The sequence below is a fragment of the Poecile atricapillus genome, chromosome 1 (genome assembly GCF_030490865.1).
Source record: "Poecile atricapillus isolate bPoeAtr1 chromosome 1, bPoeAtr1.hap1, whole genome shotgun sequence".
Taxonomy (NCBI): Eukaryota; Metazoa; Chordata; class Aves; order Passeriformes; family Paridae; genus Poecile; species Poecile atricapillus.
The window spans coordinates 75,843,966-75,870,161 of record NC_081249.1 but is presented as its reverse complement, the minus strand read 5'-3'; the positions used below and the strand labels follow the sequence as shown (position 1 = coordinate 75,870,161).

Here is a 26,196-nt window from a genome sequence, read left to right as displayed (position 1 = left end):
GCTCAGGCTGGGACTGAAGGCTCGGGCAAGAGGTGAAATAGAGTTGCTGGGTGAATGAGCATAGGCATGTGCATGGAGGTCACAGGTGAGGTTGGCCAGGGCTTGTTATTACCAGTTTAGGCTTGCCAGAGCACTCAGAGCCCTGGCAGGAGCTGCCTTGAAGGCAGTTCTTTCAGAGGTGAAATCTGGCCTCTTAGAGGAATGTCCTTGATTGGTAAGAGTTGTTCTTATGTTGTTGAGGTAGATGTGTAACTGCTAGGACATTCACACAAGGATTACAAATTAAAGCCTCACAACAGAATAATCAAAAACCTGAGCACCCTAAACATAAACATCTCAGATCCATTTTATCCATCAGACGTTAAAATGGCTTTGGGAAGATGGCGAAGGTGAAACAAAATAGGTCCAGCATAGAGTTAACTCACAAGGATGATCAATGAAAAACCAGAAACACCCAGCTTGAAGAAGAAAAACTGTTTTTATTCACATGTGAAACTTGGTCCTCAGGAAAGACCTACAAAGGGAAACCTGGGAACCTGAAGTACCAATTCCAGTCGGTGTTCAAAACTGTGGACCCAGTATTTGATCAGTAAAAAGTTTTATGAGCACTGTAGTTTTCTGTACATCTCATCAGGCAGTAACCCATTGTTGTACCATGGAAATTCACTTCTATAATCTGTCATCTCTCCTAGCTGACATGCTTGATGGGCTTACTCTCTTTAAGGATCATTAATTTAGGTTACAGCCAGAGCAGTCATTCCCAGCCTGTACTTAGCTTAATGTCTGCTCTGTACAGATCCCACTTTTAAACTGGTTTTTATTCTCCATCCCAAAATGCCTTATTCCAAACATAATAGATCACACCTTGCTTCACACCCCATGTAATTTTTATATTCTTAGATGTCAGAGTTAGACTGCTAGCTTACAGCAAAGTATTTCAATCAGGAAAGGACAGGAACATGCAACATGTTTTGCTGAAATATGAGCAAGGGCAGCTTTAATCCTTGCTTCTTGGCAATGCAAAGTTAACACTTGAGCTTTGTAGAAGGAGAGATAAGAACACAGCTTGACTCAAAGTGTCAATCTCCTTAATCCATACCATTAGCAAATCTGTGTTTCTTCAATTTTTTTTTTTAAAGTAAGGAATTAAGTTCTAAATTATATTGACACAACCAGGATTAGTCATATTTTTTTAAGAATCAGTGCCCACATGAAACATCAGCACCTTACAGTGCCCATTGCTAAAACTATCCTGACTTGCCAATCTATTGGTTTGCCTTTGCATTATTGCAATTTCATCAGCTCTAAAGAGCCTGAGCCCTAATTCTGACCTTTGCCAGTCATGCATGACCTCTGCTGTTGCAAGGAGTATTTAGCACTCTTTTATATGTACTGGAGCTAAGGCTGGCTTGTGCTCACTGACTTTTTTTAATTTTTGGTTTTTTCTCTTGGGTTTGGGAAGGAGGAGGATCCTAGTGCTCCTCTTGTTTCCATTACTCATTCATCCACTACTGTTATGAACATATTGCTGTGTGAAGTTTTGTGAAAAAAGTGTTCCAGAGACACTAATCTGATCTCATTGCAAATCTACTAGAAAATTAATAGTACATCAAGGCCATTTACCAAGAAAAAAGAATTAAAATCAAAAATTAGACAGAAAATGGTTTCAAATAGGGACTAGAAGAGCCTGCAGAAGACAATTCAGTAAAAATTGTGCTTCCTTTATATTTCTGTTTCTAGTATATTCTGGAAAAACATACTTGTCCTTTTTTCCCCAGCTGAATATTGTGTTGATATTGGTGAGGATTTCTACTTTTCTACTTTTCTACTTTTCTTGAGCAAACACACAGGTTGAGGAAGCAGTAGATATAATAAGAAAACTTAGCAGTTATTATTATTATAAAAACTAATAACGAACTAATATTAAATGATGATGTTATTTAAAAAGAAGTGGGACAAGCAGCTTTTGCTGATCTTGTCAGAGTCCAGAGGAGCTGAATAATACAAATGGGTGCACTGCACTGATAGGATAGCCAGGTAAGCTCTTTGCTTTGGGACGGGTGCTCTTTGTTGAATATGATGAAGTCTTCCTGCTACTGCTTCTGGCCTCTATTTGCACTGATCCACATAACAAAAATCCTGAACCCAGTCTAATTAGGTCTGGTGCAATTGTTAAGCTTACTATGAGCTGTAGTATGTGTCTTCTCACAGGTTGGCATGCCCTTGCAGCTAAAAAGGCAAAAAGCTATTTCAGAGTGTGGTTTGGAAACATGACTAATATTTATCTGACAGATCTTTTTGCAACAGTCCTTCTAGGTTTGATCTATTTTCTCAACACCTTGAGTGACATGTAGGTGTCACACTTGGCTTTGAAGAACATGACTTTTATTCACTTATTTTCTGTGCATTGACATTTCTGGGAGAGGTGTGCCTTGAACACATTCACAGTGTGAGTCTGTGAGTCTCCTCCAGGCAGTATTCTCTTCCTATGCATTAGTTGCATTGTATTATCTGATTAGCAGTCACTTTTATTCAAATATTTCTGTTATTATTTTTATTCAAATAAAAATCACAGAAAGATGACAAATAAGATTCAACTAAGCTGGAATTAAAAGGGTTCTGTGCCAGCTGTCATGATATAATCTACTGCATAGACCCTTGAATCATAAAAAATTGTCTTACATGCTATGTCAAAACTTAGATTGTACCATGACTTTGGGAAGTTGCCAATATATTTTTATAAGATATTGGTATTGTCTTGTTGTCATTGACTTAGATTTATGAGTTTCTCAAAATTGGAAGAGGGTTAAAATATATATAATTAAATATTGGAGGAAAACTGTTCAACTGTTTAATAAAGTCTGCCCTGGATTTCATGCACTATATGGTAATATTACAATTAATAAATCCAGAATAGCAGGCTGTATTAATTCAGAGCCTAGCAGTATGTGGCTGCATTGGAAGGAAGGCAGCATTGAGCATTCTATTTCAACTAAAAGGCTGCCAAATTTTATTCCTTTTTTTTCCCTAATTTTTTGATTTTATTGTTATTGAGTATCCTGAAATAAGATGGAATTTCTAACAGATTTCATATATTTTCTTATTTGTTCTTATTTATGTTGAGGAAAAACAGTTGAGAAAATGAATCAGTCCTGAGGTATGAAACACAGACCAAACTCTTTCTGAAAGCAAGGAATACTCTTTGTGATTTAGCAGCAAAAAAATCTTTAAATTATGTCTGTCACAGAGTTCCATGCTTTTAGTATTGATGGTCTTAAAATGCTTTCATTTAACTGATCCTTTTTCCAGATAGTATTTATGACTGATGTCTTTTAAGCAAAGACTGCAGATATGTCTGCTGTTGCTATGAAAATGCATGTGAACTAGGTCACTGCTGCAATATACTGGAATGTGAGTCTTCATTTTGTAGATGTTTTAGATTCCAGAGGATTCCACTTCTGTTTCTGCTCAAAAAATCTACCTTAATAGTAAAATGAAATATTTATACTGGAGTTAGTACAATCAGGTGGTCATTTTGTTTGGCAGATAATTCACCTTTAGGGGAATTAACAGCTTGTGAACTGCAAACTCGTCTGGGGTTTTGATGCCCTGAGCACCATGACATTGGTACACATGGACCAATACTGTAACAATGACACAAAGTAGCTGGAAAGCACATTCTCCTGAACCAGTGAGGGTGAAACATCAGACTTTGGTCCTGAACTGAAAAAATGTGCTGCAGGACTCAAGAGGGAAAAGCCAGCATCACAAGAAACTGTTTGCCATCAGTAACACTTGTTACTTTGAGGCAGTGGTATTTTCCAAATATCTGAACTTCTCACTGTGATTGCCTGTACATCCATCTTCTCTTAATCTCACTTTTTCATTTAAGTATTTTGCTGACACAAATTCCTGGGAATCCTCTGAGGTTAAATGACAACAGTCCTTTTTGGCACCTAATGGGGGGCTCTAAGGGTTTGAGATAACGACAGACAGACTTCATTGGAATGTGCAAGATTGAATTCATAGCTGTTCTTGCTATTTATCTATTCATTGACAGGCCCCTGTGCTTGCTTGCCTGACTGTATACGAGAGCCCAGTGCTCATTCATGGCTGTATTTGACTTTTGCTGCTTGCTCTAGTGTTGTGCTGCTTATCATCTGACTCTACTGTGCTGGGAACAGTTTGACAACAGCAAGGGAAACACATCTGGGCTGGCAGATGGCCTGAGCATCGCTGCTGTCTGTATTGGTGTGCTGGACAGGCTGGAACTCCAGTGGGAACTCGAACTGAAGGGACTGTGACCTGTGGATGAATCCACTCAAGAGCAGGATACCTCAAAACACCTGTGGCCATGGCCAAATCCCCAGCAGAACATACCTCACAAAGTGTCTATGGTGGTGGTTATGGAAGGGATTGTGGCCTACCTGATGCAGGTACACTTCTAAACATCTGTGGCTGCGGATGATGCACATCAGCTTGCAAATGCACAGTTTATATCATCTGATACTGAATTTGAAGTAATTACAAAAATGTTACTTTTTCCTGTGCTTTATAGATGTAGCCTAGAAATGACTTACCAACAGGGAACAATGTAACTTTCACAGTTTGTACCTCTAGCACAAATTACCAGATGATGTTTCTTCTTCAACTCTTTAAATTACTGCTTGAAATAAAAAATGCCTTCAGGCACTTAAGGCTTGATTTATGAAACTTCTGTTTATTTTTATGCAGGTTCTTTGCATCGTTTGATTGGCAAAAACAAACTTTGATCTCATGAGTGATAAATGGGATAGACTGAAGATGTGAACAAACTGTGCTATTCTCAGAATGGATGAGTGGATTGCACTGCAATATATTTTATTCAAAGAGATACAGTGCCAACATTTTGCATGTGAAGTACAGAAGCTACAGGTGCCTGGAGGAATGCCAGTCAGATTGACAAAAATACTCTAGACATGGGATCCTTTTATCAACAATGTGTTTGGTCTGATCAGGCATTTCCAGGGCATTCACACTGAAATTCTTGCTCGGTGATTTCTGATTGTTAAATAAACTAGTACCAAGGTACTACTTCTAGAATATAATTAATTTGTGGGAAAGGGGTGAATATAATTTTTCACTGCTTCCTCTTCTGTAATAACAAGGAGGCCAAACAAACAGAGCTGTGGGCCCATCGCTTTAGCTACCATATAAACATGATGAAAGCACAGCTAACAACTGAAAGATTTACAACAATAATTAGAGACAAGAGATAGCAGGGTAATAAAAATTTCAGGATGACAGCATGCAAAGGTTAGGATTAGTGTTTTAAGTGATAGGTATGCTGGATTCCTAAACACCCTTTTTGTTGGAACCCAGTGTTAAATTAGAATATGAAGATGGACAGTGTAATGAGGGATGGAATTTGCATGGGCTTTTCTAAAGGTTATATGAGAGAACATGGAAAAATGATTGAGCTGACCTGGCAAGCAGCTTAGATCTGCATAGCTGGCAGACGTGTTCAAATAGGTAGTCTCATTCCTCACTTTACATACAGGCATTGTGTACAGAGCATCTCATATCCACATTTCTGTGCCGTAGACATCATACTGTGGGAGCAAGTAGCTCAGTGGAAAGTGCTGACCATTAGTTATCCATCCTCTTGATGATGATTTGCAATGTGTATGAACTCTGAGCTGTAGGAACTATGGAAATAGCCTGACAGTGATATGATACAAACATTCTGCTTCATAACCATAGCAAACATGAGTAAGATAAGTGATTTTTTCCTTGATTGTATTTCTTATGATCATAAAGTATTCTACTCACTGCTAAATTAAAATCATATATTTTTGCATCAGGACTAGATGACCACCTAATAGTTTGGAAAATTATGTCAAGGAGAAGTCTTAGTGTTTTAGTTTTATTTGCAAAGTTAAGGCACACTTAAAAGAATATTGTGCCAATACTAGACCAGTGCCAGTATTTTGTCTTCTGCTCAAAACATTACATAACTTTTCACTCCCAGGAGGTAAAAGCTTAAATCTTTTTATGCAAAGAATCAATCCTCATTCCTATTTCTGGCAATGAAGGTAGGAATGAAGAAAATAACATAACCAGAGGGAAAAGTTAAAACAATTCTTCAGCTCATTATGATTCTTTCCCATCTCTTCTACTGCTCTTTCCATCCATATTTGGAACCTCCAGAAATTATTAAAATAATTTTGAAGCAAAAATGTCTCTACTAAGACAAAATCTACTAAATTACCAACAACAGCACCATTATTATATACTTTTCCACTTCAAAGCAATGTCAGCCCATACTGCATATTCCCCCAAATATTCAAAAACAGAGGAGAATTGGAAGCATTAAAGTAACAACTAGGAAGTCTCTTAGTGTATTTTCCAATGTTTTTCCCTTTCATCTTTAACTGCTGTGAGTTGTTATAACCATCATGAGAATGAAAGGCTCTGCTAGGCATAAATACTATGATCATAATGAGAGTGATTCCCTCCAAGGAAAGATGAGACAGTACTGATTCAGGCTGTTCCTGATCCTATGTCCAATCCCAAATGACAAGAACCTTGTTTTTGATCTTTCTCAAGTCTCATTTTTGTAATGAAAAAACTGTTTTTATATTGGGGAGCCATTCACTTCAGAGTACTGTTTGAACTTGGAGTGAACTAATTGCCAAAAATAATATGCAATCAGGATCCTTGACACTGTCCTGTAATTGAAAATAAAAAGATATTTAACATTAGAGATTAAATTTTACCTTCAGAATTTTTGCACAAACAGCTATTAATGGAGTGGTATTCCCATGCTCTTGGCATTCCTGTGAGAATGCTTACTCATACTGTATTTTGTAGCTCATGCCTGAACTGTGTCGATTGGTGTTGAATGCAAACTGGTTTTTTGGCACCACCTTACTTTGCTCCCTGATATCTCTGCTTTGAGGCTGGAATTCATCTAGAGAAAGCCCACAGTAGTACCACAGATCCCTTTCAGCCTCATTAGGCCTTTAGAACAGGATGGTGTGCCTTGGCGGTGCGACAGAGATTCTGAAAAGAGCTTGAAATCTTGGTAGATAAGGAGATTGACACGATCTTCTAATGTGAGACAGTCACTAAAATGTTAGATGGAATTCTTAACCAGCACTAGAAAAGGTGCTTCCTTTTCTTTATAGTATGTCTTGCAGTGTTAGCACAACTGGGTAAATTTAGATGGTATTCAGCAAATTATTTGATATTCAGCAAAACAATGAGCCACTGTTTGCCACCATACCCTCATGTGTAGTAGCTGTTAGACTACATAAATATATCTAAACCTTCCAAATTTCATTCATGAATTCGGGTCATCACTGTCACTGAATACCTTGTGTTAATGAATTCCACAACTGAATTGCTTGCTATGTAAAAATGTACATCCTTCTTCATTTAAAATCTTACACAAAATTTAATTGGGGGTATGTTGCTTTTTGAGATGCAAGAAATGCTGACTCTCACTGCATACAGTACAGCAGCTCTGTCAGATCATTTCATGTGGCCAAGTAGACAACTTCTAAAGTTTTCTGTTTTCCTCATATATATAGACTTCCATATTTTTCTGGTATATACCTGAGCAGACTGCTGCTTCTCTCTATGATTTTTGTGTTACTGTCTACAAACTTTATTATTTTTTAGGTCTGACAGAAAACAGTAACAATTTTCACCCCCTAATAATTTTCCTCAGCCTTCTCCAACAAACAGTGATTAACTGTAGCTCTCTGGCTTGTGGTGGCTCCTGCTGTAAAAATAGCCGAAACAGATAATATTTTCTCTAGTCTTTTGCTAACATTTTTACTCTAATAGATGAACCCAAAATGATTGCATTGACCTCAGTGGAGCTACTTCATGCTGGCATTACTGAAACTGAAAACACCATAATGGTGCCATTAAGAGCATCCTGTTTGAGGCAGGTTTCGTTGAAGAAAATATAATGTTGCAAAACAAAAAAGAAAAAGGCATCTTCAAATGCTTTAAATTTAAATATTAAGGATTTGGGATTTATTTTGAAGTTAACACTGTGAAGGAAAAGTCAAGAGGACATTACTGGGATAGGGCATACTTACACTATTGCAGCAGGACTTTTGCATCACATATCTGTGAACTTTTTATGTGTGACAGCTTCAATATGCATTACTAAGGCTGCTGATAGCATTAATTTTATTTTCTGACATCTTATTCCTTCTGACATCTTATTCCCTTGTTAATACCAGGTATAGCAGCTATTGATTTTGCCCTCTCAGAATATCACTCTGTGTTGCTGGAGTGGGTTCAGGGTACCTAAATGACTGGGTACGTCCCCATCATAGTAGAGGAGTAGAGCTTATCCTTTACATGTGCATGGTCAAAGAACCCATCAGAAACGTTAACACATTTGAGAATTCATTTGCTGCTTGTTGTACTATCTGGAACAGCAAAGGTGCATTTAAATATACTTTTATTTAAAAGAATAGTAGTAAAAGCAAATAAAAATTCAAGTCCTCAACAAACCAAAATATGTTGTGGTTACCAATTCCTTCTTTGATATGGAAAAGGAGGGACAAGATGCTATTTGAGTAACATAAGTGCCGAATCTTAGATGTGTTTTAGAGAGATCATGTGAGAACTGACACAGAAGGCAGTGGGATAAAGGGAAGGAGGAAGAGGCAGCAGCAGGTTTACTGCATTTGCTGCTGTCGCTGATTTCCCCAGCCATGGTCTGTACGGCAGTACCTGCCCAGCGGTGCTCGCAGGCAAGACACGCTTCACACCGGGCCGCAGCTCCAGCGCAGTTTGCGCGCTGTGCCGCTAGATGGAGACAAACACTGCCCAGTTCACACCAGCCCAGCGGGGCACGGCTGCCAATGGCAGCGAGAGGTCCCGCATGGGAAGGGAAGCGCAGGAGGAGCTCAGCGAGAACTAAAATGCTGCTGGCAGCCTCATCAGTGGTATCTTTGCCGCCTCTGAGGACAAAATTCCTGGCTTCTGCTTTATTTCACTTCCTGTGGAGATGGTAACTTGACACTGCTGCCTGTCTTGAGATGTATCCTTCAAGACACAAGGGTGCCTCACTGCCATCCGTGGTGGCCCTACTCTGGGCCAGTCACCTCGTGGTCACAGGAAGCTGTCTCCCAGATGTGTCCCATCGTCAGGACAGTAATCCTAGGAAGACACATCTGGGCTTAATCCCATGAGTCTCAGTTCATAAGGATATTAATGATACACTAGAAAATTAATCTGCTACTTTCAGGCGAGTATTTGTTTTTCTGGCTTCATTTGTCACAGTGCCTCCTCCAGCACTGTGCATGAATTGTTCCATGTGGCCTTAGGAGTGCTTTTTTCTGCAGTGTCTTTCCTCTGATAAAGCCTGTCTTCTATTGTCAAAAACAGGGTCTGGACTCTTGATGGATGTTAAAAAGGCAAGTAGCCAAACTCTTTATTTGATAACTCCAAAAATACCAACAGGAATTGGAACCCAGGCTAGCCTGAAATCCCTCAATTGATAACCCCACAAGGAGAACACCCAAACACAGCTGTGCAAGAGCTTAAATACGGCCCGATCCCCAGGGGCGGGTACAACCAGGGTCCAATGGGAGATATCGGGAGGAGGAGAGAGGGGAGGTGGGTACACTCTCAAGGGCCAATGAGGATACAATGGAGGCGGGAATGTAACATAACCACCAATAAAGTATCGAGGCAGGAATGGTAGACATGGAAGGGTCTGGAAGAAGAGGTGGGGTTTACAATGATGGATAGGGGGTAGGGGCAGGGTTAAGGTGATTGATAAAGAATGTTCAGGAGAGCTAGGCGGGGTCTACATAATAGACAGCTGGGGTCAAAACCAACACAGTTAATGGGGAGAACAAGAACATACCAACAAAACCAACAATTACAATCATCCAAATCCTAGTTTAACCCTATATAAAAGAGTTCATTTAAAACACTTATAACACTATGGCTGTTTTCTTTTTACGGAGCATTAGCAAGTGACTTGAGCTTGATAAAGAGCCTGGTGTGTCTATGTTTTGTGCTTTGTTCCCTGTGGGGACTTTGGCTAAGGGAACAGGGTACTTTCTGTCAACATTGCATCTTTCCAGGACCCCCCAGGTCAACCCAAGTTGATCAAGCATCCACATGGACCACAGATTCCTTCTTCATAGCCATTAATACAGATTGGATCTGACCCTCCAATCTGGGGCTTCAAGTTTTTTCTCATAGATCAAGACACCTGTGCCCTCAGAGTAATATTCACTGAGCACCAGCTATTTCATCTTTGAGCTTTGTGTGGAAGAAGTGTCTGGTAATGGATGGGAGCATTTTCAAAGTAACGATGAAATCGCATTGATGCTCTGGTTGTTGCACAGCAGCCTCTACACCAAGTAGACTTTTGAGCTTCTCATGCCACCCACCAGTGTGGGGCATAAGAGGGCTGGAAGGAGAAGGCTGGAAGGCTGGGGGGGCATAAGAAGCTGGAAGGAGACACAGCAGGGACCCAAACTGGCCAGAGGGATATTCCATACCACAAGATGTTCTATCAGTACATAACCTAGAGGGAAAGCTGGCCAGAGGCTTCTGCTTGGGCATTGGTCTGTGGGTGGTGAGCAATTGCACTGTGCATAATTTGCTTTGTATTGTCCTCTCCTCCTCGTTCTTGTTCTTGTTCTTGATCTCGTTGTTGTTGTTGTTCTTCTCTTTTCTTCTACTTTCTTCTTATGTTTGTTATTTATTGTTTATTTGTTTGTTATTTCCCCTTCCTTTTCTGTCTAACTGAACTGTCTTTGTCTCCACCCATGTATTTTACCTTTTTTTCCCTGCATTTCTCCCATCCTACGGTGGGGAGTGAGGGGGTGCCAGGTGAGTGTGGAGTTTGGTTACCTGTTGGGTTAAACAGTGTCAGTCTTTTTTGGCATCCAACACGAGGCAGGAAGGGTTGAGATAAAAACAAATCTGACCAGAGTATGTTAAACCAAATTGTTATAAGTATCCACTGTGTTAGTTTAATAGTCACTGGTCACAATGTTGATTTATTTGCTCTCAGAGTCGTTGTGTGTTCTCTGAGTTGCGTTGTGTAAGCACCATGTTCTCTTTTGTGCTGTGTCATCTCTGGGGGCTGGGTTAAGGTTGTTCCTTGTACTGGGCAACACTGGTTTAGGAGACGGTGAAGATGCTGGCCGTGACACTGGTCTGATGTTCGTGCTATGCATCTCCGGGGGCAGGGAGCCATCTGTCCGAAACTATTAATAAACACACCTTCTACCTTGATAATTTTGAAGATTTTGAATATTCTTGGGAGAATCACTGTGGATGATGAGGTTTTATGTTTATTTTTTGTTTGTTTTTTTTGTTTTGTTTGTTTGTTTGTTTGTTTTTAATTAGAAAATAGCCAAGAAAGTTTGAATATCACAGAGGACAATGGCAATCCCAGTCCACTACTTCTCAAACCTGCTTCTCTGGAAAGCCAGGGAGGATATGATGATGAAAAGTTTTTCCCTTTGGGAAAACTTCCCAAAGGGAAAATGCTGAAGGAAGCATGATGGAGATGTGCTCTATGTGTGAGCCTTATGGGAAGCACACTGATTCTGAGGAGTCAATGCTGTGAAGTGGCAGGACATGCATGGGAATTGAAAGCAAGCCAGGAACAGGGTTTGTTCTTGAATCAGTAAATGCACAGGATCTCTTTAGGCACCTATAAACCTATTCACAAAGATACTTGTCTGACTGTCTAACATGCATGCAGGAGTAACCTAATCCCTCAGTGAAATGCCAGAAAAAAAAAAAGATAACAGAGTATACTTTTTTATTGTATTTTATTTTATTGTATTTTATTTTTAATATTTTGTTAGGCGAAACTGTGTAAGGTGCAAATAAATTGATATAAATATTCAGGGAGAGAAAGTGCGGCCCAGGAGTTTACCATCTTAATTAGCCAGAGGATTAAAATTGTTTTGGACCACCAAAATAACGAGATGTGAATTCTTTGATCTTCATTAAGCACTTTCTTCAACTGTTTGGTGACTTCTTCCCTGTGGAAAAGAAGCACAAAACATAAAGACCCTACTGAAAACTGACAATGCAGACAACTATGTTTTATTCCAAGTGCTCCTCTAGCATGACCTGAGTCAGGCAGAACCCAAAGAAAAGCAAACTTGAAAAATTTTGTCCTGTGGTGTCAATTCTAGTTATGTTCCCTTGTTGCTGAGGAGTTTCTGACTTGACTGAACTTGGTAAGTGGCATAGTACCTCTCCTTTCCTGCCAGTAGCACCACTTCTCATTTGAAGTGCAAGGGCCACAGGATTTGCTTGGCAGAATGCAGGTGTGTGGGAGGACAGAGCACCAGGCCGTGCACTGCTGCTTTGTCACCTCTTGGATGCAGTGGGAAGAGCTACAGAGTGGAATGGACAGAGTATGCAGAAGTTTGCTTTTCCCAAGTTCATTCACTTTCTGTTTTTGTTGGTTGTTTTTTTTTGGTAATATGATGAGGCTCTTGCAATCAGGGAGAGTGAAACCTGTACCCCAGTAGGTTTTGTCTTGAAAATCAAATTTCACCATGAGTTTACCGTATAACTTCTGAATTCCTTGTCTGTCATCTGCCGGAAGTTTGAAGGTTTCTGGGTTCCGATATGAGTAGATAGGGTACATCAGAGCTCCACGGACATTTGAATGATCAAGTCCCAAAGAATGGCCAAATTCATGAGCAGCAACGAGGAACAAATTGGTATCTGCAACGTAGAAGCACATAAATGTATGTTAAAGGTATAGCATTTATATTTGAAATACAATTAATTTAAATAGCAGGAAAATTCGTATATTTCAATTCATCTTGGAAGAAAACCCCTGGGTTTTGATCCATTATTGTTGTGTTTTTTTACAAAACTGTAAAATTTTATGAAAAACACTGATTCCTTGCATATGCATCTAGAGACTCTGAGTCTCCTTTGGATTCTGCTTTTGGTCAATCTCATTCCTAGAAGCAAGTCAATTTACCTTTTCACAATTTATATAGAATTCAGGGGCTCATAGTCCTTGTTTTGCCTGCAAAAAGTGTTTTAAAATATGGACAGAGCAGGCGTTATGTAGCTATTCATGGTAATGAGGTACAAGCACTTAAAAAGGTAGTTGAAAAAATAGAAATGTTAGTACTGAAGAAGTAGTGAAGGATGACAAGTAATTGAAAGAGTAATTGTGCTCTTCCAGCATGTACAATATTTGCCTTTCCCTTTCATATATACATATGTGAGCTTTACCTTTATTGACATCTGACCATTTTTCATCATTATCGAAATGAGCATCTCCACCAAGCCCTTCTCCGGGACCAAACGCATGGGCCAGCGTGCCACCTTTTCCATCAAAAGGAGCTCCATCACCATGCGCTGCATTTGAAATAAATCAGTGTCATCAGATGAGATCAGTTGTCATATTTAAATTCAGAAACTGAAGCACAGTGTTGGTTTGTGCTAGTTTTGTTGCTTGACAATCCTTAAAAAAATTCTTACAATGGCAGCAAGGTTGTGAAAATGAGAAGTGAGGCTCAGGGAAACACTCTCCAAATTCATGACTGAAGTTCAAATCTTGTATTTGATAGTTCAGTCTGCTGCATGTTTCAGAAAGAGCTGAATATTTTTTTCCTGAGCTTTTGTCAGAAGTGTGGTTCTGAGGCAGCACTAAGGAATTATTTCAAAATAAATACTTAATGCTTGACAACATTGTTGTTACATCTGAATGTTTGTGATATTGAAAAATGCTGGGCTATATTAGTTGCAGACATTCTCACTTGCTCTGATTTTAGTGTGGAATGGTGATTTCAGATAGATAACCATGTTTCTGAAGAGATAAATTAATTTATTCCCAGCCTTGAGGTATGGTCTATTATCTGCTTCTGTCATAATGCAGGTGGCATATTACTGTTTCCTACCTCGAATGCAAGAGCTGGATCAGAGTTGTACCAACTTTGAAATTTTCCCTCTCCCTTGTAGTAAGTCTCTGACTTTATTGAGGAGTAGCTGGGAAATCAAGGAATGTGTCCTTTCCCCTAGACCATGTGGATGGCCCTGAGGGCACGACTCACATGGGCAGAAGAGACCTAATCCTAGTGTGTGACATGGGATTAAAAAAAATTCCAGCTTGCAGGATAATTTCTAACTTTGACTGGGACATTAGGTCACCCCTTTATGGCACCATAATGTTCTTCCCATCAGTGGCACACAGGCTCTGGACATTTTGGTGTTCATGTGCAGTCATCTGCTTGCAAGCCAGGTGTGTGATCTTCACTTACAGTCAATGAAGCTCTAGTAAATATTGTCAATGGATCTAGAGAGCAAGATAACCTTAAGGTAGGCATTTAGGTTGTCTAAGGTGAGCCAGTTCGTGCCTTACCAGGCACAAGTTAAAGGCAGGGCCACATCCATAGACTATTCCAGATCATAGGCAGACTTCCGAAGTGCCTTCTGCTCACCCCCATTTGCCATGCTTTGGCTGTAATCTTGAGGTGCAACATACTATTCCTTCTAGAAACAAATCAGCCAGAAGACACCTTCAATGGACAAACAAAACCACCCCAGCTGCCAAAGGGTTTTTATTCTGGGAACCAGACTAGATCTAGGCCTAAGTAAACCTGCCTTAACCTGCTTGAATCCAGCCTGTGGCGGCTGGATCTTCAGAACCTGCTGATTTGTTCTACAGAGATCTTCCCAATAGTTAGCACTTTTTATCAAGGCAAAAAGAGCCTTGAACATCTAAATTTAAGTGTCTCATTCTGGACCTGAATTCTCCATTTCAAAGCTCTGAATCTGAAAGGATTTTTCTAATGGTTTTATACTAGTAAAACTGAATCATAACATACAAATTTGTTGACATGATATAAAGAACATAAAATTTATACAGACTTTGATTTAATTCCAAACTCTTTGTTCTTTCTTAAAGCTATGGCTATAAAAATGCATGTTTTGAGTAAAATATGGACCATTATATTTTAAAAATGATAGGTATTCTCACCACGACGTGCAAATCTAATCTCAATGTCTGCCTGTCTCCCGTAGACTCTTTGGAAGTGCAGTGGAGTCACATCACTCCATACCATCAAAGCCCTTTTAATTGCATCATCCACGTTCTTTCTGGGTATATCAGATGTATAACTGAGAATCCTGTCAGCAAAGAAAAACAGGTTAATATCATTTAGGCTGTGAAGGAAACCCATCTAGTTAAATACAAATCAATCCCTTTCCCCATAAAACCTGATATCTCGCTTACTTGTAAGTTAAATGTGTCTTTTTCCATTTTGGAGTTCCAGGCAATGTTTGGTATTCTGATATATCAGGCAAACCACATCTGGGCAGTTTCATTATTTCTTCTGTTTCTGTGTCTAATTTTCCAGTTACAGTCAGGTGGAAAAACTTCTGCATTTCTTTAATCCTTTCTTCTATGCTTAGGTTTTGTGTTTTTGAAAACACTGGAAAGAATTTATCAAGATATCCCTGGAAGAAGAGAGAGAAAATAAAACTTAATACATATATCTTTTATCATATATCTTTTGGTTAATTGCTTTTCATGTTTGGTTGAATTGTTTCAATTGATCCTGCATCATCCATATCTATTTTCAGTTGCATCATTCCATTTCAGTTCTCTCAGTAGTATAGATCAGCATATATAAAAAGAATTGTAACAGCAATGAAACATTATATGTAAGAAATTCTTTTAAGTTACCACAGTCTACTGATCATTCAAATCTATAGCCTTCTAACACAGTACACATAAAATTTTTGATGTATTTTTAAAATTATATGCTCCCCTTTATTTACCAGTTGGAACTTGGTCTCTTTTTTAAGTTAGTCTTAGGAGGTTTAAGCTACTTAGCAAGTTTAAACTTGCTGTTTTATATCACATATGCAAAAACTGTTGTTGTAATGGAAGACAAGGATAATATAAACAGCTAGGAAAGGAATGTAGAAACTGAATCAAAAATCAGATTATTCATAATTTAGTTGTGTTCCCCCCATGCAACATACCTTTACTTTCTCAAGGTCTATGCTGCTCCACGATTCTGGTCTCAGCTGTGCTGGAAAAGCAAGAGTCTCAGGTAGGAAGATAACAACACAAAGCAGGAGGTAATGCATGGTGCCCATCTTGATAAGGAGCCTTGCTGCAGCAGAAAGGGTTTGACTTTCTGTCTCCCAAGACCTGAGCTAAAAACGCTTATATAGATCCTGATAACCCCAAGCAGCAATTACACGTGACTCACTTTTTGGTGTTGTTAGTGTAATGTCATCACTGCTCTAAGAAGTAAATGAAGGCATGTTAAACAAATCTTTCCTGTAACTTCCCTGTTGATGTCACGTCACAGCTAGCAGCCAGCTTTGTCTCGCTCTTTTCATATTATTCCAGTAGTGAAACCACAGGGTCATAGGGAAGTTCTCTTTCTGTAACTTTATCGGTACAGTTACTGTGTAATCACTTCTCACTGCGCTTTTCCCATGTTCCTTATGCACAAAGGCATTTTGCAAGAGCCCCTTGGCTGCCTGCCTGTATCAGTGGATGTGGAGGCAGAGAGGAGATGGGTGCGAGCACTGTCCCACTGAAACCACTGCCATTATTACTTAGTGAGCACAAACAGCACTGCCCAGTTCAGTAAACTTTCAGAGATTTCTACAGTTTTTGCAGAGATCAGGAGACAGCTCTTTGAAAGCACCCTCTAGAACAACAGGACAGGAGGGCATTGGGTGCCTTTGTCCCTTTTCTACCAAATGGGATGGCCTTTCAGAAGAATCTCTTTACATTTGAGAACTAGATACAGAATATAGCTTACAAGAGTAGGTGAAAGCTCTCAGGGAAAAGAGAGGAGCTTTCCCTAGCAAATATGGAGCTGTCTTAGATCTCCTGCTGTACCAATGCAATCTGAGAGAGCTGCATGAAGCACTGACAGAGCAGGGCACCTGTAACCTTCCTGGCCCCGACACCAACATTGGTCCCAGCGTCACTCCACTAAATTACACTGGATAGTTTTTGAGGCCTGGAAAAGCAGTCCACAGGTTGGTTTATGATTTTTATCTAAGGTGCACAGTTTTGTTACCATATTACCTCTAATCTGAAAGGAAAGGTGCAAAATTAGGAAAAAATGGTTAATGTTTCTCACACTAGGAGAGCTCTTATGGCCATAGCTGAATGTGTATGGAAATGTTTGTGGGTTATTATCTTGTATCCAATGTACTTCTGACTGATATGATCAGAAAGAGTTTAATTTCAGAGAAAGATGATCTGTACCTCACACAGCTGAGTTATGCAGGGGAGGAGTACAGTACATAGCAATGTCTGAAAGAGTTGTTAAAGGAATGATGCTGTCATCTACTATTGAAAACAGCCTAGATACCAACATGTGATCACTTCTATGTCTAAATGTTAAGGCTTGATTAAAAAAAATCCAGACATTTTATTGCTAGAAGTAGGTTCACCATTTTCTCCCTCAGCAGCTGCCTTTATGTCTGACTGTGGTAGTAAAGTTGGATCTGGACCAGGGGCTGGGTTGCAGGAGATGAGGACGTGTTTAAAACACTTTGAACTCCATGACTCCAGTGTGTGGGACTGGTTATTTCCTCACAGACACAAGAGGAATTTGAAGGGATTCAGAGCTTATGGAGTGTTGAGCTACTTACGTATATCTTTAACTGGGCTATGAGCAAAACTAAAAAGGAGAGTTTAAACACAAGAGCCTGATGAAAAAGCACAAGCTATATGCTGTATTTCATTTTCTGCTGTGAGCTTGCCAACTCTGATCTTTATTTTTTTTTTTTTCCAAAAAAAGTGAGACGTTTTTTGAAGAACTTTAGGCTTGAATGGAAAAATAAAAAAAAAATCACTGAAAAGAATTTTCCTTTCTTTGGGCTCAAAATCAGCCTGAATCAATCAAATTCGAATAAGATCAATATAAGAACAGATTCTGTTTCTTTAGATTTAACTGTGTGAATTTTGAAGACTTTATTCCTTTGTCTTGATCTTGGATAATAAAATATATTATGGGTTAGGAAAAATATTTTCCTGTACAAAAATTGTAGTCTTGTGACTTGTATTCAGCAAAAAACCTTTGTCTATGTTGAGAGCATGACCTGTGTAGACAAAGATCAAGGAGATCAGAAGTAACACTGTAGAAACATTTAATAATAGAAGTTGCTGTAGACACATGGTGAAGATGAAAGTATTCCATGATGTAAATTCCATTAAGAAGACTTAAAACATTGCCATGGAAAAGTTTATACTGTGACATTTTTGAGGAGAGTAACCCTGCTGTGATCAAGAATGCTTCATGAAACTATGTCCTATGTGGAACTCATTGACAGACACCAGAACTTTTCAGTTCTAGAGAAAAATAATTCAGTAAAAAAGTAATACCAGAGTCTCCTTTGAGAATGACTAGGATGAAAAAGTGAAGTAAAAATGCATGATTCAGTAGTGAATGATCTCTGTCTTGGTCATTTGACTCAGGCAGAATGCTCAGCTGAATTCTGCCCAATCTGAAAGCAGACAACAGAGTTCATGCAAGTCAGGAACTGCTCAAATATCTTTGTGAGAGTTTTGGATCTATCTGGGATAGATTAAATTTATTAATAGCACTATGTATGGTGCTCTACACCCATGCTCTAAGTAGTGGTGAAGAGTGTTCCTACAATGTGAAGACTTCCTCTGCTCCCACTTAGCTCTCACACTGTGTGGAAGAGGCTGGGTGGAAAACTGGCTGGGAAAGGACACATCCAGGACAATTCACCTGAATTCTCCAAAGGAATATTCCATATGATGTAATGTCGTGTTCAACAGTAAAACTGGGCTAGCAGGAGAAGGAGATGGACTGAGGGTTCCGAGGTGGTTATTGCCTGGAGACTGGTTGGACATCAATCTCTTTGCAGCAGGTGGTGAGCCTGTGCAACACTTCCCTCCAGCTCCTCCCCATCCTTTCGTTTATTAAACTGTCTGCACTTCCTAATCTCTTCCACTGTGCATGGGAAGTGAGTAAGTGGCTGTACAGGTAATTAGATGTTGGCTGTTTTCTACCCACTATGGTGAATATCAAGCAAAAAAGTATTGCCAAAAATTCCTGAGAAATGTTTCGTTTGGGTCACTTGTGAATTATGCAATATTGTATTTAAAGTTCTACCAAACAGGACAGACCTGTTTTCTTAGGATCTGCAAGACACATGACTGGTTTTGTTCTGTTATTTGGTTATTCAATTTGACTACTAAAAATAAAATTAAAACACACAAATATCTTTGTGGAATAAAATGTTTTGGTTTTTGCATTGCAATTTTTGAAGCTAAGTCCCACGAGGCACAGTCTGATTCAGAACCTTCCTAGCTTCTGCAGTCCATTTCCATGGATTTTACCCCTGAGGGGGCCCTCCTCAAAGGAGTACCTTGGCACCTGTGATACAAAGCTACTTATCATTTTTGCAGGCTGAGTGACGGTAAAACCCTCCAGTCATTCCTGCCTGGGCACCAGGGTTATGCCAGGGCCCCTCGGCTTTGCGTCAGCTCGTCTCAGGAGAAAGACAAGCCAGCTCTTCTCTCCTGTTTGGCTGGATCAATCTGCACTGAGCTATTTCTCAGCAAGATCCCACTGCTCTAGGGAAGGAAAGGCCCGAGGAAGGGATTAGATGTTCAGATTTAGCACAAACAATGGGATGACAACTAGCACATCTATGTCACTAATAATTAAGCAATCAAACTTAACGCATCTCAACTTGTGGATTTACCATCTTCTCACAGTGTCTAGAATTGCCTTGTTTTGTTTCTCTAATTACTTCGTATTTACAATTGTTTAATTGGGACATCTGGTGGGAAAAGATGCAAATATAGAGATAAGTTTTTACAATAATAATCTTGAGCAACACCGCACGGGAAGTGGCTTTCCTGTAAGTGTTACCTGCCCGTGTGACCTTCAGACATGCTCAGTTCTTTGAATTGTCTCGTCCTTTGGTCAATGATAAGGAGACTCTTTCCTCCCCCTAACAGACATGTGGATCTCTCAAAAATGTCTACCTAATAATTGAATTTACTCCATTTAAATAGAAGTCATGACCTTTAGTTGTATACAGTCTTTCTGTCTTCCAGGAGCAATGCACAGGACATGGGGAAGGGCAGAGGGCCAGAGGTCAGTCCATTACTTTTCACTGCAGTGTGATTCAAAACCTTGTTGGGTAGGAAAAGTTCCATAACCTCCTATAGTCAGCTTTCATTTGTGAATTCACTTTTTGTAGTTGGCTGCCCACGTCCATTTGTATGTCTGTCTCAACACTTTAAATGTCTTTAAATGACTGAAGCAAGATATAAACTGGAACACTGCATACACCTTGTCTTGGCAAAACCATAGAACTTCATGTAGGAACCCCTTAACTTCACATTTGCACTAAGGCAACCTCAGACTGCCTGTAATCCTGCAGCAGAACCCTGTGAATGAGCTGCAGAGTCCCACCTAAAACAGACTGAGCGTGTAAGGACAGGCAGAGAAGCCGTGACAGCATAGGAAGCATGCTGGACTCGGTCTGCTCACACTGACTGTAACCCAAACTGAGGAGCAGTCAATGTCTGAAGCTCCTCCTGACCCATCCTGATGATCTGCAAGGGTCTGTACTTGCTGGGACACCATGGTGAATTTGAGTTTTGGTGATTATGGAGAATAGGGTTTGAAAGACAGGATAGACACTGCAGGATGTGGCTTCTGCTGAGCCTCATTGACTTGTATAAGTCTTTGGAAAAAGTGCTGGGAGTATAAATGACATCAACCAAAATTTTGCATTTAGCCTGATTTGAAAAATCCAACTTCTGTACAAAAATTCAATGGCCCTGAAATACCAAAGACTAGATACTAGATTTCATTGTAAATTGACATGCAGTAAAGCAATTCCAGAGGAATTACAGGCTTACCTCCGTGGTGTTATGTTCTAGCATAGAAGGTGTGAGATTGGATTTGGATGTAGTCAATATAACATCAGTGCGTAAGCTTGATTTATCTCATGTGTATTAGAGCTGAGATTTGGCCATGAGGATTGTAAAAGACTGCAACCAGATGTATGTGAACACAGGCAGAAACATTTGTACACCTTTTCCCTGGAAGTTTTTGGGTTTCATCATGTTATTGTCGCTATTCAAATGATTCCTGATTCCCAGGCACTGATTCATGTCTGGAAGCTGTTTGCTGCTCAGGCAGGTACTCCAGGTATGGGACAGGCCCTTTTCTATTGTCCTGTCTGGTTTCCAGAAACTGAGTAAAAAGAAAATAGCATCACTTTTTTGGAAAATCTGGTTTACCACTGAGGTTCTCTTTCACCAAAAATTTCCTTCCTTCATCAGAGTTGCAGCCTCTCTGTCCCACAAAACAAGTTACGCTGAGTTTTCCAATATGGTGGATTTTGACTTTGCCACCATTAGAATGCAATCCAACCATTAAAAGTACACAACCAAATAAGGACTGTTCACACTGGGATGGTGAGGAGTGAGTCACAAAGAAGGCCTTGCTGACTTAAGAAAACTTTTTCAGACAGCAGCTCACTAGCCTGAGTGGTTGCTTAACCAAACCCCATTTGAGTAAACTGAAGTCTCTGGCTGTACTAAGGAGTTAAGTGGCTGTAGAGGGTGAAATAGTGAATGCTGATGCCTGGGTGCCCAAGTGGGAAGGGAGCATCCCAGAGCAGTCCAGTTCTGGTCCAGCAGGCTGAACATCCTCAGTGGAATGCTCAGCACCATCTGAAAGGGACACAGTTGACTCATGCCCAGCTGATCCTGGTGTGAACACAAGTGCAACAAATGCAGATGATTATGATGCCTTAAGTTTTAGCTTTCATATTTTTCAGATTCTGTGCTGTCTAGGTGTGCAGTTTTGAGCTTCATATGAAGTGTTAGTGATCTCTCTTCACAGAGTAGGTAGACAAAACAATTCCTTTTCTAGCTCGATACCAAGGACAATTGTTACAAGTTTCAGCCCCAAAAGCATAAACAACAGAGGACTGAAGAGAGAAAACAAGGAGGATGGGACTTCATAACCTGAAGCTCTAACTGGACAATTAACCCCCATATGCAGATGGACCAAAACGTATAAAAATGTGACACCTCGTGACCAGTCGCCCATTTTGTGACCATTTTAGGTCCATCTTAAGTGTAGCCTGGCCAGGCCCTTGTACTGCCCAAGGCGTATCCTTTAAAGCTTTTCAGTAAATACCTACTTTATTCTTAACTCTGTCTAGCCTCTGTTCTAGGTCAGCCTTCTCAAGGCTGGAAACACACACCTGGTCCAGCATGGAACACTCCTGGAGGCGCACCCAGCATCCTGGCCCTTTAAAATCTAGTTGACATCATTACATTTTCTCCAGAGGCAATTCTCACTGCCAGGTGACTATGGCTGATCACAGGTCAAGAACAATAGGCTTCTGTCTATGTTAATCCTTAATTATCCATTACATTAATGTGTAACAACAGGAGATTGCACATTGAAAGAAGACTCACTCCAGTCCTCATTCTATATCCCAGAAGTTTACTGTAAAGCAAGTTTGCATTTTTACATAATGCAAGTTTAAATTTTTATGAAAGGAGGAAACTAGCCTACTTGCCTATGTTTTTTTGGAGTGTGTGTGTGTGTTTGTTTATTTGTTTTTATTTTTTTTCTTATAAATGAGTAGCACCTTTGCAGGCAGAATTAATTTTCCCCAGCGTGCTGTAACTCTGCCTTGCTCTTGAGGTTGCTGTCGGTTACTGTTCTGCAGAGGGTGGAGGAGTTTGATTCCATCACACTAATAACAGATCCATGGCTGTGCCATGACATGGAGGGAAAGAAAAGCAAACCCAGTATGCTTTACTCAGTTGCAAACCAGCTGTTTTTCTGTAGCTTACACTTAGTTGAAATTCATCTCTTGTGTACAGAGAAACCAGCAGTGTTGCCCTAGGGATGTGCTCTCTGTCCAAGTCAGAGCAGGACACTGGACTGTAAAGGCTGTTGTACCTGTTGTGCTGTGGATTACGGCAGCTTCCCAAATCCTGAGAAGAAATATGTAATAACTTCAAAAATGTGAATGTTCTTTGCAAGCAAGGGTGACTTTTCCCCCACTTAATACAGATAAAAGTGACAGATCTTTAAAGAGCAATTACATCATGTGCTTGGTGACGCCAGTATTAGTAGAATTAACAGATTTAATTCCTTGCCTTATTATCATTGTTCATTGTGAAGAATGATTTCTTACTGTTGTCTTACTGAAGAAAAATTTCTTACTGTTCTAATTTCACTCAGGACATCTGACCTAAAACACTTACGACAGTTACATTAATTGCAAGAGCAGAGTGGGCTTCTGGAGAGTTCTGCCATGGTTTGCCACACCTGCCCCCAAGCTTCAAAAAACTGCTAAACCATATGTGCCAAATCAAAAACTGCAGCTAATTATAAAACAACTCTTGAGATGCCCAACAAGCCAAAGCTGTGGGAATTGTTGCATGGAAACAAACTTCCCATGCTTGTACCAGAGATCTTTAGGATGCAAATTTGGTTTAATGTTTGATCAGCTGTTTTTATGGTGATTGACATTTTTTTCCTATTGGACTTGATGTACAGCTGGCCTGTTCTATGGCTTATAATGTCTTTTTTACCTCTACAGAATTTGACTCTATTGCAATCATGCATTTCCCATGATTCTTTTGTTTCTACCTAATAGTTTTATGAATTTATACGTGCCTTATTTCTTTACAATTTCGTCTTGCAATAGGAGCTTGAACTGAGAAGCAACATGTGAAATTAGAAGATATGGTTATTTGCTTATTTTTTATAGAGTGTATATATGCTAAGCAGGTAAGCATGCTGTTCACACCACGTAATTTTATAGTGGTACAACCTTAACTTGCAAGCCAAGTGTAATAGAAGGATATAGAAAGAGGTTCTTCCATTAAGGACTCTATGCATAAGGGCAAATGAAATTGGTAGATTTTAATGCTATGAATGTTAGAAAGTGTGACATGAGTATACCTCAGGATGGCAATACACTTTTCATATGGTGAACAAGCAGGAAGTTAATACACTGAGCAGCTAAGGGGACATTATGCTACTTGAACAGTGAGATTTTATGGTTGGAGATACACAGGAGGAGAAATTGTGGAGAGAAAAGACCTGAATGTGCCTATACCTAATGAGAAAAATTTTATCAGTTGTGAAAAGGGAAATTTCTGTAATGATGAATCTGCTTGAAACCAGTTTCTGCCAGCTTCCACTTTAGGGATGCAACCTCATGCAACTTTACTGTCTTACCAATTGTGTGAAAGCTTCACTTGTTGAGTTGTCATGGAATGTAAAGCATCCTTGCAGAGATCAGGAAGTTATCCACACTTCCTCAGTGAGCTGGGAACGCAGCCCCCTTGAACATGAGTGTGAATCATTTTCAGCAGTTTTCTAGCCACCGTCAGACAATGACACTGCAGTGCAATTTCTTTGTGGGGGAGGAGTGGTTTGCTTACTTCATCTGTACTAGGTAAGTGCACACCTGCCACTTCTACTGCAATCTTTTGAACATTGAAGAGAATAAAATACAGCTTTCATTTCACTGTCATGAACGGGAAATCTTCTAGACTAAGGTTGGTGACTTGATATCAGATGCATGTTTCAGACAGTTAAAGGTGCTCTCAAATGTGTGAATGAGATTACTTGGTAATTAGAAAATGTCTGTGGATTTGTAGAAGCAGAGTCTGAGACCTCAAAACCCCTTATCTGATCTAGTTTGATAGGAGCACACCTGCGGCCTGGTCGTAAGGCAGGAGAAAAATGGGTGCATTTTTCTAGGATTCTTAGTTGTTTATTTGGGTTTTTTTTAATACAACAGTCTGAATATTTAGAAATATTTATTCTCAAATTATGTTTACCTTACAACAGAGCAGGGTTATAGCATGCTTGCTACGCTGCAGAGTGGGTGAAGATAGACAAGCAATTCATACAGCTCAACTGGACTAGATGGATGAGAGCTGAACTGATGTACTTAGGAGTGGTCTGGTGTGAACTAGGACTTTATTCAGCTGCTTCACAGATTCCAGCATCTTCCCAACAGCTGTATTTCTTTCACATAGCATCTACATTAGCTTTTAATGGTTACAGAATATATTTTTCCCTGTGGAACTGAAAGAAGACAATACTACAACAGTAGATAGCTGGTATGAAATCCCTGTGACAGAAAACAAGACAATAATAAGTTGTCAAGTTCTGAATCAAAATCAAGTAGAGAATTTTTTAATGAATAATGAATTTTTAAATGAATAATTTCTTGTGAAGTACAAGTATCGTAGACAGTGGAGACTTGAAGAATCTTCAGTCTCACTTTAAATCAGTGATACCCATTTTAGTTGGAAACTTATCCTTTGACCTCCAAGATCCAGCCGAACAGTGCAGTTTAAAAGGAATTAAAATCATGTGCTGTGATTGTGGTTAAATATTGCACATTACCAGGAATAATGAGTAACTGGTTAATAGTTGATCACAAGTTGAATGGGAGTAAAAAGAGTGTTTTGCTCTTTTGAAAAAAGGCAAACATTATCCTGGAAGTGAAACAAATGAAATCATTGTTCTGCCCCAGGAGATGCTGGTACATCTCTGGGGAGAGTTTCACACACAAGTTTGTACACCATATATCTTGAAAGGTGGGAACCAACTGAAGGAGGCAGATAGCTGAGCCACAGGAATGTTATTTTAAACATAATTTCTGTGGAAATGATCAGGACAATGGGCTGGCTAGATCTAGAGAAGAAAGGGTTGACAAAAGATGTGATAATTATCCCACAGCTACATGGGTCATACTGGCAAAGGGGAAGGAAGTGTCTGCCATGAATAGATTCAGCTCAGCAGGTAGGACAAATGCTCTAACACCAAGATAGTTGATGTTGCATCAGATTGCTTGATGAGGCTACTTTTAAGAAAATTGAATGTAAAGATATCACTCATTTGTTTTCACATTTCTCTCTGTGGAGAGCTGAGGCTTCATTCTTAAGGGCCAGTTGGGTTTAAGACCAACAGAAGCAAGATAACCAGAACTAGAGTGTCTGAATTTTAGACCTGTGGTGCAAAAGAAAATGAGTGATTTTTCAGGTACTATCTTGCTTGACCCAATGTACTTTGCATGCCTCATTTTCTTGCAGTACAAGAGGTGGTGGTAGTATCTTGAAAGAACCCATGCAAAGTACACTAGTGCCCAAAG

At 39.7% G+C, this 26,196-nt stretch overlaps 1 protein-coding gene across 1 annotated transcript; it reads right to left on the bottom strand.

The window, feature by feature from the left end:
- Positions 1–11,826: 11,826 nt before the first annotated feature.
- Positions 11,827–16,326, bottom strand: MMP7 (matrix metallopeptidase 7). Its single transcript, XM_058853350.1, has 6 exons — positions 16,009–16,326; positions 15,254–15,477; positions 14,999–15,147; positions 13,252–13,377; positions 12,565–12,726; positions 11,827–12,029 (listed from the first exon to the last, which is right to left on the bottom strand). The coding sequence occupies exons 1-6, from the start codon at positions 16,123–16,125 to the stop codon at positions 12,007–12,009; spliced, it is 801 nt and encodes a 266-aa protein (XP_058709333.1). The 5' UTR covers positions 16,126–16,326; the 3' UTR covers positions 11,827–12,006.
- Positions 16,327–26,196: the final 9,870 nt, after the last annotated feature.